Genomic DNA, 21779 nt, shown 5'->3' with positions numbered 1-21779 from the left:
AGTGTTAAAATCATCATGACCTATTAAGTCATCAATAGGCTATCAGGAGATGTGGGTGCACTTAGATTAAAACAAACGGCAAAAAAATGGGCCCATGAATCAATCATTTGAAGAAATAAGCAAACTCTTATTCATATGATTTTTTCAAAGAAGAAAAAACTGTTTAGGAAAATTAAATCTTGTGATTTATTAAGAACAGAAAAAAATACAAATATGCTGCCAAGCTTAGAGCATTCAGCTGAGAGCACACTCTCAGCTGGCAAATGCAGCCATGTGCCAAGGAGCTGGGCTTTCTTCTCTCCCTTGCTGTCACATCTAGGAATGGTTGTCCCTTCTTAAAAGCACCCAGTGCATAACAAAAGGACAATAAAACATGCTAATGCCTTCCATACTTTTAAACAAATGCTTCTCAAAGGGGGAACTTTTTACTAGCATTATTTTTGCCACAGATCACATGAGCCAGCCTTTAATGAATGCAGGAGAGTGCCTACTGCTCAGTGGTGATAGAAACAAGAAGAGAGGGCAGTATGGCTAAATCATGCAGTGGTGATGGTGGCAGTGGTGGTGGTGTTACAAAAGACGAAGGAGTAATGCTTTATAAGCTCATGGAGGGCATAGCTTGATCCTGAGATGCCTGGAGGAGGATGGAATAAACAGTCTCCCAAGAGTTCCACAGGGCAGTAAGGCTCTGGGGAGAGCTCAGTGTGAGTTACTGAGGAAGGAACTGGGTCAGGAGGCTGTTCTAGCACCAACGTGTCAGGAAAGAACTGGAGGGAGAGGGCCAGTGGGCAGGCTGTTACCTCTCTGTGGTGATATCCACTCTCATAAGAGTATAAATTCTTCCTGAAAAAGAATGAGAAGATGGCATTCCCCTTTGGGTCCCTGGAAACTACCAACTTCCGTCGATTCACTCCAGAGTCCCTGGTGGAGATTGAAAAGCGAATTACTGCCAAGCAGGCAGCAAAGAAAGCCAAAGATAAGCACAGAGAGCGGAAGGACCAAGAAGAGAAGCCTCGGCCCCAGCTAGACTTGAAAGCTTGCAACCAGCTGCCCAAGTTCTATGGTGATCTCCCTGCAGAGCTGGTTGGGGAGCCCCTGGAGGATCTGGACCCCTTCTACAGCACACACCGGGTAAGGGTGACTGGCTTGAAAGGCTGTTCTCAGTTCTGGGAGAGGAAGCCTCTGCCCCACTCAGCCTAGGGAGTTCTCCTGCACCTGGATGATGTGGCTATCAGCTAGACTCAGTTAATGACAAATATACCCAACTCATCTCTTTGACACTCTTTGCATTTTTATAATATTTATGGGAGAGGCTAATTAAACTCAAATCCTCAAAAGCAACAATTGCTGTAAATTTTTCAGAGGAAGCTGGCTATTCTCTTGGATGACCACTGGCCTAGGATCTCCTGTTGGGTCTCTTTGCAAGTGGGGAGCAGAGATCCTGAGGTTGCAGGTGGGGGTAGAGTATGGAAGGGTAACAGAAATTAGGATGGTTTAAACCAGTGGTCCTCAAAGTATTATCTCAGAATGCCTGGGGTTCCCAAAACTGTTTCAGTGGGTTCGGGGGTAACACACACACACACACACACACACACACACACTCACACACGCAGTATAAGCAAAAGGGTATAAACAGTAACAAAAACTCCTTGGGGTCTTCAATAATTTTTGAGAGTGTTAAAGGGTCCTGAAATCAAAACATTTGAGAACCACTAGTTTAAGTAAGAGCTGGTTCATGACAATTTCCCTGTTTGTATTGTGTCTTAGATGTTCCACACAGCCAAAAAAAAAAAAAAAAGTGTGCATGTTTGGGAGTTGAGGGACACGAGTTAGCCATCTCAAATATGATCTACAGAGAAAATAAAAAGGCACTGGAATGTCTTTCTCCCTCTTCTCATGGGCCAAGAGCCCTTACCTTCCCAGATGCTCACAGGGAACCAGTGGAGGGTTTCAAAAGCAAGACCTAGAAAATGGAGAGTAGAGGGAGTACCCCAGCACCAGGGATGATCCACTGATCAGGGAGGAATGTAATGCAGCCAGACCCACCTTCCTGCGGCCAGAATCCTGGCTGTGGGCCTGATGCATCCTACCAGCCCCTGGTCAGCTGCCTGCCCATTGGGCACTATTAATGGGCTCATCCTGATGCACAGTCATCCATGGGGACTGAGGTCTTGCTAGGAAGGTGAGGATATGGCTCTTTATTCCCGATCCCTTCTAACTCTACCCTTCCACTTGGCTCTCCACTGATGGATGCATGGTTCCCAGAACCCTTCTTGCTCACAAGCCCGAGATGACAACATGCATGCTTAAAAACCTGGTTGTGTGAAGACCATGCTTCTCACTGTAGGTCCTTCTGCTTTGTTTTGTTGTAGACGTTTATGGTGCTGAACAAAGGGAGGACCATTTCTCGGTTTAGTGCAACTCGGGCCCTGTGGTTATTCAGTCCTTTCAACCTGATCAGAAGAACAGCCATCAAAGTGTCTGTCCACTCATATCCTTTGCACTGTTGCTTCTTCCACATGATTCCTTTTAGAATCAGGCTTTGCCCAGTGTCCAGTACCTTCTTCAGAGGTTAGCAATCGAGGTTTTCTCTAATTGAATCCTGAAACAATGAAATCATTAAATTGGAAGGAAAAAGTGTTTGTGGCTTTAATGTGTTCAATAGCAGTCCCAAGACAGAGGAGGTGCTCATGCAAGCCACAGGTGGGTTTGGGTTCACCTAAACTAGTTGGGACACACCTATGCACGCACGACCCCAAAAATGTCCTCCTTATGAAGGAGCTTTGCTGATGCAAAGCCAGGCACATTTTTGCCATATGAGGCCTGCTCATCTCACGACATAATAACCAGTCAGAAGGCCCTGAGGGTTCTTTGGGCAGATGAGATAAACATGGGTTGTTACTCTGTGCCTTAGCCGTGCTGGGAAGTGGCTGTTTATTGGGCAAAAAAACAAGACCTGCCAGAGGACAAAGAGGACAGACCACAGTGGGTGGAGCATAGATTGTCTCAGGGGGACCACAGTGGTCATGGGGCACGGCCAACATCCCAAGCTACCCCAAACTGCAAGCAGGTTAAAAAGGTCAGTAGACCAAAAAAATGTCAGTAGTCCAAGGTTCATGTCACTGGGGAATATGGTAATGGTTAGAGACAAATCAGTCAAATGTCTGTGTTTTATTAACTGCTTTCAGGTAGCTCCAGAATCTGCCTTCAGTTTTTGGTTTATTTTGTTTTGTTTTTCAAGGCAAGCCAAACTAGGTCAAAAAAGAGACTTTGGCTCGGTTTCCAAGGATCTTCCCTGGTGACTGTCCAAATTGGAAGTTCCTAATGACAAATTCAGCCCTGGCTTCCAGGAGGTTGATTTGCAAGAACAGCCTTGCCTCAGCTGCCTGACAGATGGTAACCAGCCTCTTCTTGGGAGACTCCAGTAAAAGGAGCTCTCTCCCTGCCATTCTGGGGCAGCTTGCTGGATTGCTGGACAGCGCTCAGCGAGCGGGTAACTGGCAAGGACTCCTCTCAGTGTGAAACTTTGCTGCTCCATGTACTTGCATTATATTTTCTTTGCCTTTGTGGCCACGTGGTGGGAGTTATATTTTCTTAATTCAGTCTTGGATTTTCTGGTCCTATATAAGGATATGTAATGGTAACAGTAGGCTACCATTTGCTAAATACCTCCTAAGCATCATCATGGTCACAGGTACAGAAATCTTTGAAGAAGGGACTAGCATCCCCATTTTACAGATGATGCAACTATTATTCAAAGGCATTAAATAAATTGTCCAAGGTCACACAGCCAGTTAAGAGGTCCAGCCTGCATCCTGCCTAGAACAGTATCAGCGATAAGTAAGTAGGCAGTTAATGGAAATGAACTGAGGTAATTTATTCGCTCAGTATGTCGTCTCTACTTGGGTGTTTTTTTTTTTAAATACATATCCAATTACATAAAAACTACAAATAAAGAAAAACGGCAAATATACAAACTCCTGTCCACGCATCCTGGTTGAGTTACATCTTAATCAGCTGTAAGAAACAGCCAATTAGAAATAAAATCCCTTTAAAGAGCCAAGTGACCAGTGCATATTCTTTTCATCTTGAGGTTTGATGAATCAAAATTGCTGGATGGAGTCATAGCTGGACAGAAAAGCCGTTGAGAGTCTCCTTCTCGCAAAAGCCTGCGTTTATATATTTAAATCTTATGAACTTGGTAGCTGCACTCCCAAAAGATATTCTTCAAGCTATGGAATTCTCCATGTCTTATTATTAATATCCCACCAAAACTGTAATTCTAATCAAATTTTCTATGCATGTTTCCACAAGTAACGTTATACCTAATACATTACTTTTAAAGGTTTGTGGAGTTGGAGATACAATTTTAATTTAATCCTTGGGTTAACATTTTCCCCCCATGTGAACACATTTCTTAATTTAATTGCAAGTCAACAGGAAAATATGGTTTAATTAGCAGAATTTCCCTTTTCAGAATAGATGTGTTCCTAAGTAACTGTAAAACAGGGCACATTAAAGACATTTACAGAAAACTAAAATAGCTTTAAATACTTCTGCTCAAACTGAAATGACGAAAGATGAGTCGTTCACTCTCTCTGTAGGTCAAGCTTATCTTTGGGCTTTGTTTTTCTTTAGGAAGTAATTGTTAGGAACCCACGCTAGTCCTGAGAAAAATGTCCAATGGGAGAAATTGATCTCTGGGTTTTCTCTACCAACCTTTCTTTCCATCTATTTACCCCTTTCCACTCGCCTTCCTCACTATCTCCTTCCCTTTGTGGTAGTCCCTTGGTGCAACCTCGAAAATTCTTCTCTCTGTTTATACAGAGTTGTCTACCACAGCTTGATTCCATCTGGAATTTTCTCCTGGATCCAGCATTTTCCTTCCTGTGCCTGCCCCCACCATTCCTAGCCAGAGGTCTGTTTCCTCAGTGTGACTGATCTCAGCTAAGTCAGGAAAACAATCTGACTGAATTAATTCCCATGAAAGCTGGTAACCCTCCCTTTACCTCTAACTTCTTAGGAGTATTTTCTTTATCTTTTGGGAAAAAAGAGGCATTGGCTGGATGTAATTCCAGAATATATTGTAGAGTGAAATGAAGGTGTCTGGGCAGCAGGCCATTTTGGAGAAAGGATTCTTGTTTCCTTCCTTCTTGCTCAGGGTTCTGTTACCAAACAATGTGAGGTCACATCTCAGCACCATGGTTGACTGGCTGTATGACCTAGGAAAAATTATTTAAGCTTTTTCAGCCCATTCTCTTAGTTCCAACATGTAGATAGAATAGCTCCCTATAGGTTCAGTTGTATTAGAAAGAATGTGGATGAAGTAGCCAGCCCAGGATAGGCACTCAGTGAATGCCAGCACTTGCTATGTGACAAGACCATAAAGCTGATCCTAGCTAAAAGCTGTGAATTTAGTAGTTCAGTGTCAAGGTGATCATGGATGATGTCAGAGAAACATGGTGACTCTCAGCTTTTCCTTAACGCAGCCCTTTCAGGTGGTTCAGTTTATTTATTACGGTCACTATTTTGGTCAATTGCGTGGGCATGACCCAAACCGAGCTTCCAGAGAGAATTGAGTAAGTAGATTTGCTGTCACTGTCCTTCCTGTGCCTCCTCTTTCTGTCCTCTTCGTCTCTTCCTTCACTTGGTGGCTTTTTTTCTTGTCTTTTTCCTGCTGGTCTCGTTTGAGTATTGCAGACTTTATGATGGTTAGATACTTCCTTCTTCTGTGGACTTTGGTTCATAAACACACATGTGATTGTCAGCTTTGAAGAACTGCAGATTAGTGGTTCTCAGCCTTGGAATCCCCTGGGGGAGATTTTTAAAATATTAATGCCTGGGTCTCAGTCCCAGAGGGTCTGATTTCGTTAGTCTGGGGTGGCCTGGGCAGATGAGCCTTGCCACCACCAACTCCCCACATTCACCTGCTAGGTACACACAGCAACCAAGTTTAGGGAAGGCTTACTCTGAGAGGCAGGAGCAAAATTGAGATGGAATGAAGAAAAAATGGTTCTGGAACATATTCAGAAAATTACCCGTGAATGAAGCTATTTATGTTATCATGGCTCATACACTTCAAAGTGCCCTTAATATTCCTGAGAATATTCTATTTCCCTGGGTTAGCAGATGGAACCTCTGTAGTTTCAGAACATAGCGGGGCCTTTCCAGAAACATCCTGCACCAACAAATCCGAGAGAGGTGCCCCAGCTCAGTGCAAGACTGACGTACCTTTGGTATAATAATAGGAACTCTGTAGAGCTTTGTCTTTTTCCACCTTTTAAATTTTAAAAAATTATTTTTTCTGATTATAACATTAATGCATGCCACAATAGAAAATACAGTTAACCCTTAATATAGGTTTGGTGCGTGTTCACTTTTTACATGGATTTTTTCAATAAATATAGTATAGTACTGTAAATGTATTTTCTCTTCCTTTTCTTAATAACATTTTCTTTTTGCTAGCTTACTTTACTGTAAGAAGATGGTCTCTAATACATATCACATGCAAAATATGTGCTAATTGACTATTGATGTTCTCGGTAAGGCTTTCTGTCAACAGTAGGCTATTAGTAGTTAAATTTCTGGGAGTCAAAACTTATATGTAGATTTTTACTGTGCAGGGGGTCAGTGCCTTTAACTCCTGTGTTGTTCAAGGGTCCAATATATGCTTTATTTCTTTCTTTTAATTTTCAAAAAATCTTTATTTTCGAGAGAGAGAGAGAGAGTGGGAGTGGGGGAGGAACAGAGAGAAAGGGAGACACAGAATCCTAAGCAGGCTTCAGGCTCTGAACTGTCAGCACAGAACGTGATGTGGAGCTCGAACCTGTCAACCGTGAGATCATGACCTGAGCCGAAGTCAGACGCTCAACCGACTGAGCCACCCAGGTGCCCCTGTGTTTTATTTTATGAATAGATTAGAGAGAATAATCATGTAGTCATCTTAATTGATGCTGAAAAATCATTTGATAAAGTTTGATATGTTTGTGATTAGAAATATCTAGAAAGGAAGGAATATAGGGAATGGCTGTGGTCTGGTGAAGGGTAATGACACTGAAGGAGGTAGAAAATATCATACTTAATTGTGAAACATGGCCAGCTCTCCATTTGAGATCAGAAACAAAAACAAAAAAAAGAAAGATGTCTGTTTCATCAGTTCTATTTAACTTTGTAAAGGAGAGCCTAGCCAGCATAAGAAGGCAAGGAAAAGAAAGAATAAGAAAAGAAGTAGCAAAGACACCATGATTTGCAGATAATACGATTGTGTGCATAAAACAACCAACATAATCTAGAGATAAACTATTAAAGTTAACAAGACAGCATAGCAAGGTAACTGGGTACAAATTAATATACGCAAATGAATTGCATATCTATATCTAGCAAGAAACAATGGTTTTTTAAAATACCATTTACAAAAATAAATAATAAATTTAAAAAATACCATTTACAGTGGCATTTTACAATAAAAGTATCTAGAAACAAGATTATCAAAGTATGAGTAAGATCTCTACAAAGAAAATTATGAAAAATACTGAGTGATGTGACAGAAAACCCAATACATGGAGAGATGTATTATATTCCCGGATTCAAAGTCACAATATTGTAAGACTCCTCAAAATGACTAATGAATTTAATGCGAGCCCAATCAAAATCCCAACAAGTTTTTTTTGTTATTACTCAATGAATTGACCTTAAGATTTATATAAAAATGTAAAGAGCAAATGATAGCCAAGACGCTTTTGGGGAAGAAAATCGAGGTGGGAGAAGAAAACTGGCCCTACTGGGTGTACGAATGTACCCTAAAGCTCCAATAATTGAAACCAGGTGCAGTGGAGGGTAAGATTAGTCAGACTAGTGGGACGGAATAGTTGGCTCACGTACAGGCATCGAATTTGCGTTAAAGGCAGCACCGCGGAACAGTGGAGACAGGGCAGTCCTCAATATGAGATGCTGGAGAATTCAGTATCTCGATAGAAAAATTACTTTGAACATCCAACTTTATGCCACATACAAGAATCAACTCTAGGTGGGTGAATAAGGTTTTTTGTGAAAGACAAAAACAGAAGGCTTTTAGGCAAAAACAAAAGGAGAATTTCTTCATGACCTCAGGTTAGGGGAAGATTTATTACATTCGCACAAGAAGCACTAACCACAGAGGGGAAAACTGATACATTGTAGCTTACTAAAATTAAGAATGTCTGTTCATGAGAAGGCAACTTTGTAAGAGTGAAAAAGCAAGCCTACTGAGTAAGAGATATTTGCAACACATATACCTAAAAAGTGTTTATATACAGAAGACTGATCCTGCAAGTCAATTAGAAATACATCAGAGCAACCAATTTTGAAGTGAGCAGAATATTTGTATAGATATTTCACAAAAGCAGAAACCCAAATGGTCACTACACATATGAAAATATCCTTAACCTTTTTCTTAACCAAGGAAATGGGAATTAAAATTACACGGAGAGAGATTGGGACACCTGGGTGGCTCAGTCAGTTAAGTACCTGACTCTTGATTTCAGCTCAGGTCATGATCTCATGGTTCATGGGTTTGAGCCCCACATGAGATTTTCTCTTTCTCCCTCTCTCTCTGCCCTCCCACATTCTCTGTCTCTCAAAATAAATAAATAAACTTTAAAAAAAAACACTTAAAAATTGCACTGAGAGATTATTATCTACTCATCAGATGAGGAAAATTTTAAATTGTGACAATACCAAGTATTAAGGGTATGGAACAACAAAAACTCATATACCGCTGGTGGAAATGTAAATTTGTACATCTTTGGAAATCAGTGGATATCCTCAAATAAAGGTGAAGACACACATATACTATGATTCTTAATTATACTCTTAGGTACATAAACTCAACAGAAATATGTATGGGCACCAGGATATAGCTACGAGAAAGTTTATGAACACTGTCCATAAAAGTCCCAAACTGGAAACAACCCAAATGTCCAAAAATTTTTGGTGCATTAAATATCCCTCTTATATTCTTAAAATGGGATAATGTATAGCAATAAAAATGAGTAAATTACTGTTCCACAAAACAAGGAGGAAAAAAGCCAGACACAAAAGATTACATAAGTATGATTCTGTTTATACAAAATTTAAAAACAAGCAGAACTTAACTATTTTGTTTAGAGGTGCTTACTTGGAGGTAAAAATATAAATAAAATCTCTAGGGCAGAGGAGGGAGGACATAGTTGGGAAGGGGCTTATGGGGTGCTCATAATGTTCCATTTAGTGACATGAGTAGTTGTCACACAGCCACTATGGACTGGATTATGCTATCCACCCCCCCAACCCATATGTTGAAGCCCTAACCCAAGTAACTGTACTGGAGAAGGGACCTTTAAGGAGGTGACAAGGTTAAATTAGGTCAGAAGGGCAGAGCCGTGATCCAATAGAACCAGTGTCCTTGTAAGAAGAGGAATGGAGGGGCGCCTGGGTGGCGCAGTCGGTTAAGCGTCCGACTTCAGCCAGGTCACGATCTCGCGGTCCGTGAGTTCGAGCCCCGCGTCAGGCTCTGGGCTGATGGCTCGGAGCCTGGAGCCTGCTTCCGATTCTGTGTCTCCCTCTCTCTCTGCCCCTCCCCCGTTCATGCTCTGTCTCTGTCTGTCCCAAAAATAAATAAAAAACATTAAAAAAAAAAAAAAAAAAAAAAAAAAAAGAAGAGGAATGGATTCCAGGACTCTCTGTCATGTGAGGACATAGCAAGAAATCAGTCCTTAGCCAACCAAGAAGAGGGTTCTCACCAGAGCCTGGCCAGGAGAGACCCTCATCTCCAATTTCCAGCCTCTGGAACTGTGAGAAGGCAACTTCTGTGCTTTGACCACTCAGTTTATGGTGTGTTTTTATGGTAGCCCAAGCTAATGTGCAAGCTTCCATTTTACAGTTAATTTATGGTCCATGTGCATTTTTATCACGCACATTACATATCATACTAAAAAGCTTAAAAACAAAATGATTTTTTAAAAACGGCCATTGCGTAAAATACAGACTACTGAAAAATATAAATCAGAAGAGAGTAATTAGATCGAGAAATGTTGGTATTTTAGCTTATTCTCTCTCTCCTTCTCTCTCTCTCTCCTCTCTCTTTCTCTGTCTCTTCCTCTCTCTCTCCCTTTCTCTCTCTCTCTTTATATATATAAAGTTGGAGATCTGATTGGCTTTATCAAATGATTGGTGAACCAGGCAGCAGCCTATCTAGCAAGTAGAGAGGAGTTGTACAAAGTAGAAGGTTTTTATAGGTAGGGGAATGAGGGTAAGAAAGTTATTAGCAAAGGAAAAGGATTCTTCCAGAGGAGGCAGCTTGCTAGGGGAAAAAGCAGGTGTCTTCTCATGTAGATCACCTCACCTTTCTTTTGGGGATGGAGAGGACCCCAGTGACAGACTCTTCGGTGCTGATAGAAAGAACAATTTCCCGGCTGACCAGTCAAGGGGAGATGGAAACTCCGTAAAGATTGGGTTTTAAGCCCTGGTTTGGGAACTCTAAGTGGCACCATTTGGGGCCTGCAGTTTTCTTAACTATATATAGGCTGAGATCATATAGCATGTAAAAATCTCTATCCTTATTTTGAACTTTTAAGGCAAAGCATTTTCTTTCAAAAGTAAGAGTTATTTGGGGATTCTGGTTAAATATGGAAGATGGCATACATATGTTTTACCCCAACCCTCTCAGAACGCCAATAAAATGACAGCATGGGAATAAGAATGGTATAAATATACAAGAACAAAGAGAAGGAGAAAGAAAAGCACGGAGGACAAAGATGTCAAAACAATCTCAGAAGGCCAGAAGTGGGCGGAGGCCTGGCAGAATGACTCAGCTCATCAGGACTTGTTAAAGGAGATGCCCGCAGAGAGGGATAAAAATGACGATGGAGGTATTTTACCCCCTAAAACCACAGAGGCCCTGAAAATGTGGACACAATACAAGTAACAATAACTGGGAGTGGAAGGAGGAAAGAACGTGGGAGCCGGGTACGCTCACTTGCTGCTGCTTCTATAATAGCAAGAAGTGAAAGAGTATTCTTTAAAGTAGACAAATCAAGGAAGGGAAAATGATTCTATCTAACAGTATAAAGGTAAGCACCAAAAGCGTACGATTAAACACAATCAGGTGATGCATAAAGTGGGTGGGAAAAGAAAGAGAGTTAACAAATGGAAACAAGAGATATTATATAGATAGTGTACTAAGGAAAATGCACTACACGGTTTTAGTTATAATTATGAATTTGTACTTATAAAGGCAACCAATAGAACTAAAATAAACACTGTTCTAAATTTAGAATCGTCTGTGCACAAAAAGCAAATCAAACATGTCACACAATACCATATTTTTAAAGAACTATTAAATATATAACTTGAAGTTATATAAACAAAGATCAAGCAAATCTGTCGTGTCAATAAATATAAATGGATTTGACTCCTCTGTTCCAAAAACAAATCACACATATTCACAAATATGTGACATAACAAAGCAATATCCAGTATGTTGAATAAACAGTATACTGCTCCAGGTCATATGGAGAAGTCAAAATTCAAGAGTGCACAGGGGCACCTGGGTGGCTCAGTCAGTTAAGTGTCCAACTCTTGATCATGGTTCACGAGATTGAGTCCCGCGTGGGGCTCTGCTCTGTCAGCTTGGGGTCCTCTCTCTCCCTCTCTCTCTGCCCCTCCCCCACATTCTCTCTCTCTCTCTCTCTCAAAATAAATGAATAAACTTAAAAAAAAAGATGGACAAAGATATAAGCAAAGGCATACAGGAAGGGAGGGACATGAGGTGTGAATATCAAAGAAGGTGAAATTTGAGCCAAAACTCATTAAACAGGATGAAAATGACACTTTGTAATGCAAAATAATCCAAAAGAGTAATGTGTGTCTTTGCAACAAATAATGTGGCGCCGGTGTTCATAAATCAAAAATCATAACAGTATAAAGGCAAATAGACAAAAACATTACAAGGACCAGAGAGTATAATTAATTTCTGCCTATGACAGACCAAGTGTTTAAAAAGTATGTAAAGATATAGATGACCTGAATATGTAATTCATAAACACATCTGATTAATATATATCAAACTCCATTTTCCCGGAAAAATGGAGAATATACTGCCGTACATATTGACCAAATGTTAAATCACAACAAAACTTCAACAATAATACAGGCAACATTCTCCCATCACACTGTGATAAAGTAATAATAAAATTAGAAGAAAAAAAAAAAAAGAAAGGCGTTTCCATTTGGTAATGTTGAAAACCTTTAAACTCTTAGATTAAAAAACACTACAAACTCAAATTATAGAATTTCTAGGGAAGAAAAAATGTAAAACTGTACCCAGCACCTATAAGGTTAAAGATGTATTTAGGGGTTAATCCATAGTATTGAAGCAGAGAATATTTATATCAGTATAAAATGAAGAGAATTATTTAAGCACCTGATATAAAACTAAAAAAAGAAAAATAAGATAAATGAAAGGAAAATGAATTAATAATGTAAAAGAAAAAAGAGCAAGTTAAGAAATAGAAAAACAGTAGAAATAATAAATCCAAAAGCTGTTGTAAAATATATGTGTAAGACATTTATACTGAAAGATGACAACACACTACTGAGAGAAATTTTAGAAGCATCAAATAACTTTAACAATATCTCAGGGCTCCTGGGTGGCTCAGTCCGGTAAGCATCCAACTCTTGATTTCGCCTCAGGTCATGATCTCATGGTCACCGGGACTAAGCCCCACATCATGCTCTGCACTGACAGCACAGAGCCTTCTTAGTATTCTCTCTCTGCCCCTTCCCTGCTCACACACATACGCGCTCTCTCTCTCTCAAAATAAATAAATGAATATTTAAAAAATTAACAATATCTCATGTTAAGGAAGGGGTTAGAAGACTCACCAGGTGTTAAAATGCCAGTGCTACCCAAATTAATCTACAGAGTCAATGAAATCCCAGCAAAAATCCTACCAGCCTATGTTCCATAGAAATTGAATAGATTTCGCTTACATGGATGAGGCCAAGTTTATTTAACTATTATCCTATTAATAGGCATTTATGTTGGCCCTAATCAAGATAATCCTCATATTTTGCCATCACGATTCTTCAGTGAGTATCCTTCCTTACTCATATCTTTGCACAGTAACATGGGTACATGTGAGGGACAAATTCTCAGAAGTGGAATGACTGGGTCAAAGGGACATGCGGTTTTAATTTTTGAGATATCACCAAACTGTTTTTCCAAGGTTGTACCAATTTCCATGCCCACTATTATTAAATGCATTCTTTATCAGATTTTGCATGAACTGAATTGTTGACAAAGCTTCTTTTATAAACACACATTGAAAAAATATATACATAAGAGATAAAAATCCACCTCTCTGGTTTTATTTCTAGAAACTTATGTGGCAGGTATTGGAGGATGTTCAGCATCCTGGCCTCATGAAAATTATCAGATTCCAGATTTTATTTTTGAAATGCAAACTGATAACAGCCATTGGTTGCTGGGAGCCCAAAGGAAAAGGATAAATGTCCCTGGGATAGACTGGGGCTACAAAGATCATGCTGTGTATTCTTGAGGAGATCATAGCCAGTGAGGAATCAGAAGCTGGTTCCTACCACCCTGTTCTTGATACAATGTTTTGGACACAAGCGTTTCCCATCTCTTATCTCCCTCCCCAGACATTATACATCCCTGAAACATTAGCTTTATACTGTTGCCTGCTGGTAAAGACTGCCTGCCTGCCTATCTATCTGCTTGTTTCATATATATATATATATATATATATATATATATATATATATATGTGTGTGTGTGTGTGTGTGTGTGTGTGTGTGTGTGCGCGCACACGCACGCACACTCAGAAATAAACTAGAGGGACGCCCTGGTGGCTCAGTTGGTTAAGCATCTGACTTCAGCTCAGGTCATGATCTCGCAGTTCGTGAGTTCAAGACCCATGTCAGGCTCTATGCTGACAGCTCAGAGCCTGGAGCCTGCTTTCTGCTCTGTGTCTCCCTCTCTCTCTGCCCCTCCCCTCCCCTCTCAAAAATAAATAAACATTTAAAAAGTAAAAAGAAAAAAAAAGAAAGAAACTGGAGATTCACTGCAGTCAGAGGGGAAGGATATATCAGATTGGACCCCAGTTGGAGATGAAAAATGCAGGGGGATATTCTATATTCTCTCTATATTCTCTCATAAAGAGTCACTCCAAAGGCCCTTTGATGGCCCTGGGATGCCCGTCACTAACCATACTGAGAATCTGGGGAAACGTTTGACAAAATACAGCAATTTGGTTGCAGGGAAAAGCACAGCGGAAAGATACATATTTTCTTACCTAGAAAGGAACACACGAAATGAAACTAAACCCATGGCAAACAGGGGAATGTTTCCCTGGCACCGCACACATAAAGTACTATTTCGTGTCTTTTCAAATGAATATGAATGATGCCATGTTGTGTGCACTTCAGCTGATGCTTTTTTAATTTTTTTTTTAATTTTTAGTTTTTTTAATTTACATCCGAGTTAGTTAGAATGTAGTGCTGTAATGATTTCAGGAGCAGATTCCAGTGATTCATCCCTATGTATAACACCCAGTGCTCATCCCAACAAGTGTCCTCCCTAATGCCCCTGGCCCATTTAGCCCATTTCCCCACCCCAAACCCCTCCAGCAACTCTCAGTTTGTTCTCTGTATTTGAGTCTCTTGTGTTTTGTCCCCCTCCTTGTTTTTATATTATTTTTGCTTCCCTTCCCCTATGTTCATCTGTTTGTATCGTAAATTCCTCACATGAGCAAAGTCATGATATTTGTCTTTCTCTAATTGGCTAATTTTACTTAGCATAATACCCTCTAGTTCCATCCACGTAGTTGCAAATGGCAAGATTTCATTCTTTTTGATTGCCGACTAATACTCCATTGTATATATATACCACATCTTCTTTATCCATTCATCAATCAATCGACATTTGAGCTCTTTACATACTTTGGCTATTGTCAGTAATGCTGCTATAAACGTTGGGGTGCATGTGTCCCTTCGAAACAGCATACCTGTATCCCTTGGACAAATACATAGTAGTGCAATTGCTGGGTCGTAGGGTAGTTCTTTTTTTAATTTTTTGAGGAACCTTCATGTTTTCCAGAGTGGCCGCACCAGTATGCATTCCCACCAGCCGTGCAAAAAATATCTTCTTTCTCCGCATGTTTCTCCGTAACATCTGTTGTTACCTAAGTTGTTTATTTTAGCCATTCTGACTGGTGTGAGGTGGTATCATTGTGGTTCTGATTTGTATTTCCCTGATGATGAGTGATGTTGAGCATTTTTTCATGTGTCGATTGGCCATCTGAATGTCTTCTTTGGAGAAGTGTCCATTCATGTCTTTTGCCCATTTCTTCACTGGATTATTTGTTTTTTGGATGTTGAGCTTGATAAGTTCTTTATAGATTTTGGATACCAACCCTTTATAGAATATGTCATTTGCAAATATCTTCTCCCATTCCATCAGTTGCCTTTTAGTTTTGCTGATTGTTTCCTTCGCTGTGCAGCAGCTTTTTATTTTGATGAGGTCCCAGTAGTTCATTTTTGCTTTTGTTTCCCTTGCCTCTGGAGATGTGTTGAGTAAGAAGTTGCTGTGGCCAAGGACAAAGAGGTTTTCGCCTGCTTTCTCCTCGGGGATTTTGATGACTTCCTGTCTTACGTTTAGGTCTTTCATCCATTTTGAGTTTATTTTTATGTATGGTGTAAGAAAATGGTCCAGGTTCATTCTTCTGCATATCACTGTCCAGTTTTCCCAGCACCATTTGCTGAAGAGACTGTCTTTCTTCCATTGGATATTCTTTCCTGCTTTGTCAAAGATTAGTTGGCCATACGTTTGTGGATGCATTTCTGGGTTCTCTATTCTGTTCCATTGATCTGAGCATCTGTTTTTCTGCCAGTACCATACTGTCTTGATTACAGCTTTGTAATACATTTTGAAGTCTGGGATTGTGATGCCTCCAACTTTGGTTTTCTTTTTCCAGATTGCTTTGGCTATTTGGTTCCATACAAATTTTAGGATTGTTTGTCCTAGCTCTGTGAAGAATGCTGGTGTCATTTTGATAGGGATTGCCTTGAGTATATAGATTTTTGGGGGTGGTATTGACATCTTAACAATACTTGTTCTTCCAGTCCAGGAGCATGGAATATTTTTCCATTTTTTTGTCTTCTTCAATTTCTTTCATAAGCTTTCTATAGTTTTCAGTGTATAGATTTTTCACCTTTTTGGTTAGGTTTATTCCTAGGTGTTTTATGGCTTTTGGTGTAGTTGTAAGTGAGATCAATTCCTTAATTTCTCTTTCTGTTGCTTCATTATTGGTGTATAGGAATGCAACTGATTTCTGAGCATTGATTTTATATCCTGCAACTTTGCTGAACTCATGGATCAGTTCTAGCAGTTTTTTGGTAGAATATTTTGGGTTTTCCATTTGGAGTATCATGTCATCTGTGAAGAGTGAAAGTTTGCCTTCCTCCTTGCCAATTTGGATGCCTTTTATTCCTTGGTGTTGTCTGATTGTTGAGGCTAGAACTTCCAATGCCATGTTGAATAACAGTGTTTAGCTGACGCTTTTTAAAAATCAATACTGTGATTTTGAGACTGGTCTAAGTGGATACGTGTAGACTTATTTCATTTATTTTTTTTTTACTGCTATATAGTATTCCATAAAGGTATTCTGTATTTTCTGCTAAGCATCATAATATTTCTTTCTACATTTAGATATTTCACACCACCCCCTAGACTTGAATGCATACACACATGGCTTGAGATAAGCTTCTAATATTTTTCTGTGTGGATTATCCCAACACCATTTTTAATGGATCATTATTTCAAAGTGATTCCTTCTACTGCCTCCATCTTGCACCAGATTCTCATGCATACTCAGGTCTGTTTCTCCCGATTATTAATTTTTACTCTGTCAGTCAACACCACACTGATCTGAATGCCACTGATCTGAATGCTTGATAATCTGTTGATCTGGTTGATCTGGTTTGATCTGGTTGATCAAAACACCCATCCTTATTTACCTTCTTGAAAATCATTAGTGCTTGGGGCATCTGGGTGGCTCAGTCAGTTAAGCGTCTGACTCTTGGTTTCAGCTCAGGTCATGACCTCACAGTTCATGAGTTCGAGCCCTGTGTCAGGTTTGGCACTGACACAGCAGAGCCTGCTTGGGATTCTCTCTCTCCCTCTGTCTGTCCCACCCTCCCTCAAAATAAATAAATAAATAAATAAATAAATAAATAAATAAACTTGAAAAAAAAAAAGAAAATCAGTTCTTCCTTCTCTTTACTTTTCTATATCAATTGAAGGGTCATGTTTTCAAGCTTTTTTCTTACCAATCTGTTGAAACTTTGATTGTAGATCCACTGAATTTATTTATTACCATTGAGAGAATCGCCACATTTATGATGTCAAGCCTTTCCTCACATCAGCATGGGATATCTCCCAATTTATACAGGCCTTCTTTTATATTCTTCTATAACATTATGTCTTATGTAAAGGACTTACATTTCGTATCCTTAGGTACATTATCATTGTGGTTGTCCTTTTGAGTGTTTATTTTTATTGCTAAAATATGTCAATGTTATTAATGTCTACATATTGGTTTTGCACCCAACAACCTTGCTGAGCTCCTGAACAAGTTCAACATTTTCCTGTAGATTCTCTTGGGTTTTCTATTTAAACAATTATATCATCTGCAAATAATGATGAACTTGTTTCTTTCTTTGTGAGTCTTATACCACTTGTTTGTTTTTCCTGTCTTACTGAACTGACCAGACCTTCAGCACAATGCTGAATTGAATCTACAGTAATGAGTGTTATTTCCTTTGCTCTTGATTTTTAAAAGTATGCTTCTAATTTTCACTATTATCATGATGATTATGGGATTTTTATAATTAGCCTTTATCAAGTTATGGAAATTTCGTTCCACTTCTGGTTTGTTAAGAGTTTCATTATGGGGCACCTGGGTGGCTCAGTCAGTTAAGCGTCCAACTCTTGGTTTCAGCTCGGGTCATGATCTCATGGTTCTTGGGATTGAGCCCCATGTGGGATTGTGGTGTGAGAACAGAGTCTGCTTGGGATTCTCTCTCTCCCCCTCTCTCTGTCCCTCTTTTGCTCTTGCTCTCTCTCTCTCTCAAAATAAATAAATATATTTTTTAAAAAAGAGTTTCACAGTATGGAGGTTCCTCAAAAAATTAAAAATAGAACTACCCTACCACCCAGGAATTGCACTAGGTATTTATCCAAAGGGTACAAGAGTGCTGATTCAAAGGGACACATGCACCCCAATGTTTATAGCAGCACTATCAACAATAGCCAATGTATGGAAAGGCCTCAAATGTCCTTTGACTGATGAACAGATGAAGAAGATGTGGCATATACATACACAATGGAATATTACTCAGCGATCAAAAAAGAATGAAATCTTGCCATTTGCAACAACGTGGATGGAACTAGAGTGTATTATGCTGAGCAAGATAAATCAGTCAGGGAAAGACAAATATCATATGATCTCGCTCATTTGTGAAATTTAAGAAACAAAACAGATGAACATAGGGGAAGGGAAGCAAAACTAGTATAAAAACAGAGAGGGAGACAAACCATAAGAGTCTCTTAAATACAGAGAACAAACTGAGGGTTGCTAGAGGGGTTTGGGGTGGGGGGATGGGCTAAAGGGGTGAGGGCATTCAGGAGGGCAGTTGTTGGGATGAGCACTGGGTGTTACTTGTAAGAGGTGAATCACTAAATTTTATTCCTGAAATTATTATTATACTATATGTTAACTAACTTTGATTTAAATTTCAAAAAATTGAAAGTGTGTGAAGGATGTAAAAAAAGAGTTTCATTATGAGTGGGTGTTGGTTTTTATCAATATTTCTATTTTATTAAGATTATCATTAGCTCTTTCATCTGTTAATATAGAAGGTTACATTAATAAATTTGCCAATCTAGTTTTAATGGCTCCAGCTTGATCATTGCTGGATTCAACTTGCCAGTATTTCACTTGATCTATCTTGGTAAATGAGGCTGATTTATAATATTCTCTCATAAATTATCCCTTTGGGTTGCTTTTCCATGTCTCTGCCTCACTGTCTTCCTTCGGTATTGTTCCCTGGAACTCCAGATTCCTCTCACTCTGTTTTGCACAGTAATTCAGGTCTCTCCCTCCCCTACAACGTCTCTCAGTAAGTTATCCAGGGATCTCTGTTGGTCACAAGTCTCTAAATCATTAGCCTCTAAACCATTTGACAGATTGAGAAGGAAAAGCACAGATAATTTAAAAGCCTGAAATGTAAGACTGACCATAATTTTCATAGAATTTCTGTCTTTTCATGTTCTTAAAAACAGTGTGTGTGTTTCAAGGACTGAGAGTTCCTACTGGTTAACATGGACTCGATCATGGGTAGCTTATTCTACCTAATGTGTTTGATTGTCATCTGACAGTTACTGTTTACATTTGTTAGACTTGCATTGCCTGATATCACAGTTCAAAAAATGGAATCATTTCAAAAGTGGCTTGCAGAAATACAACAATAGCGATGAAAATAGAAAAAGTAAACCTCACAATATGAAATAAGGTCACAAATGTAAATAATGAATGGACTCTGTCATAAATACAAAGCTGGAATCTGCAGGTCATGAGACAAGTGGACGATGGATGTGGATAATCTCACAAAAGCAGATAAAAAATAAATGAGAAAATCGCATGACAATGAAAGATGATCATTGAATGTTATTGGATCAGTGAACCTGTTGTCCTAGTACCCAGTTTATTATCTGCTAATAACATTTTCATCAAATAATAATAATCAGCTACCCAAACTGCCATAGTATTTTCCAACAAAGCTTATTGACCTCACTTCCAAACCAGTTGACTATTTTTAGTACAAAAATGAAATCAGGCTTTCCAGTACAAATTGCCAAATTTGATGTTAAAGGTTGAAAAGAATAAAAAACTATAGTGTGCCCATTCCTCCTATACCCTTGCTGGTAAGACATGAAACCCGCTTCCAAATCAATGACAAATATTGTAGTTGGAAAGAAAGCAGGAAGAAATTGGTAGAATTCCTTTAACAGAACCACTGGATTTCTTATAATGTGACTGCCATTTAAACCCAATGACTGTCATAGGGGCACCTGGGTGGCTCAGTCAGTTGAGCGTCCGACTTCAGCTCGGGTCATGATCTCGCAGTTTGTGGGTTCGAGCCCCGCATCGGGCTCTGTGCTGACAGCTCAGAGCCTGGAGCCTGCTTCAAATTCTGTGTCTCCCTCTCTCTCTGCCGCTCCCCTGCTCCTACTGCCCCCCCCCCTTAAAAATAAATATTAAAAAAAAATTTTTTTAAGAAATTAAAAAAAAAATCAATGACTGTTATGTACATATAACTAAGCAGACATTTTACTTTACAGTTTAATAACACTATGGGCACATCAGTTTTCTGTAGACATGCACCATATATGTGAGAGAGAAGTGCTCAATGACTTTTTGTCTTATTCATCATATGAAGCTCATTTTATTTTTTTTAAAATTTTTTTTTTCAACATTTTTTATTTATTTTTGGGACAGAGAGAGACAGAGCATGAACAGGGGAGGGGCAGAGAGAGAGGGAGACACAGAATCGGAAACAGGCTCCAGGCTCCGAGCCATCGGCCCAGAGCCTGACGCGGGGCTCGAACTCACGGACCGCGAGATCGTGACCTGGCTGAAGTCGGACGCTTAACCGACTGCGCCACCCAGGCGCCCCTGAAGCTCATTTTAAAAGAAGAGACTTCTGGCTTAATTAATTAAAGATCAGCTTGGAAACTTTAGAAAGGTATGTTAGCTTGTACACCAATGTTCATAGCGGCATTCTTCACGAGAGCCAAAAGGTAGGAAACCGCCCAAATGTCCATCGACGGATGAATGCATAAACCAAATGTGATATACGCATTGTATGGACAATGGACTATTGTTCAGCATTAACAATGAATGAGATTCATTCATGCAGCATTCACATGCTACAACATGGATGAACCTTAAAACATCACGCTGAGTAAAATTAGCCAGACACACAAGGACGAATCGTATGATTTGTATAATTCCTCTTAGATGAGGTACCTAGAGTAGGCAAATTTATGGACACAAAAAGTAGAATTGAGGTTGCCAGGGAGCAGGGGAGGGAGGGATGGGGAGTGGTTGGAGTACAGACCTTCTGTTTGGGATAATAAGTTCTGGAGACAAGAGTGGTAGTGATCACGCAATGTTGTGAATGTACTTAATGCCCCTGAATTGCATACTTAAGATGGTGATGGCTTTTATTTTATGTATGTTTCACCACCATTGGAAAAAAAAAGTAGATACATTGAATTGGTACCGAAGAAGCTCCAGCCACACGGTCAGCAAGGAAAGGCATCACTGTACAAATGAAAGACGTTCCTTCCAAATGCAGTACACCCTTTACTGGTGGAAAACAGTGGGGGTCCACAAGCATGCCTTCAGACCCTGAACTGCCTTTGAGCAACACAGCCGAAATTGTGAATACAAACTGTGGCCTCACAGTGTGAGTTTCCTCAGCCTCCAGGGCTGGAATCAAAGTGAGGTTCTGTTTTCCCACACTGAATTGCTCTGGCTGGCAAACCAAAAAGGCTTATAGTGTTTTCAGACCATGGGGGAAGGGAAGGGGGAAAAAAAAATAGTTACCAACAGAGAGGGAGGGAGGCAAACCACAAGAGACTCAATCACAGAGAACAAACCGAGGGTAGATGGGGG

At 39.7% G+C, this 21779-nt stretch overlaps 1 protein-coding gene across 1 annotated transcript in view; it reads left to right on the top strand.

Annotated features, from left to right (window-relative positions):
• Positions 1–854: 854 nt before the first annotated feature.
• The window catches only part of SCN10A (sodium voltage-gated channel alpha subunit 10), a 94569-nt gene continuing 73644 nt past the window's right edge, over positions 855–21779 (top strand). The window contains exons 1-3 of the mRNA XM_058729448.1: positions 855–1131; positions 2373–2500; positions 5499–5579. Of these exons, the coding sequence (XP_058585431.1) occupies positions 862–1131; positions 2373–2500; positions 5499–5579 (479 nt within the window). The 5' untranslated portion in view covers positions 855–861. The remainder of the gene's footprint in view (positions 1132–2372; positions 2501–5498; positions 5580–21779) is intronic.

Source organism: Neofelis nebulosa, chromosome 5, assembly GCF_028018385.1.
Source record: "Neofelis nebulosa isolate mNeoNeb1 chromosome 5, mNeoNeb1.pri, whole genome shotgun sequence".
In the NCBI taxonomy this organism is placed as follows: domain Eukaryota; kingdom Metazoa; phylum Chordata; class Mammalia; order Carnivora; family Felidae; genus Neofelis; species Neofelis nebulosa.
Note: the sequence above shows the minus strand (reverse complement) of the source record. Positions and strands in the feature narration are given on the sequence as shown.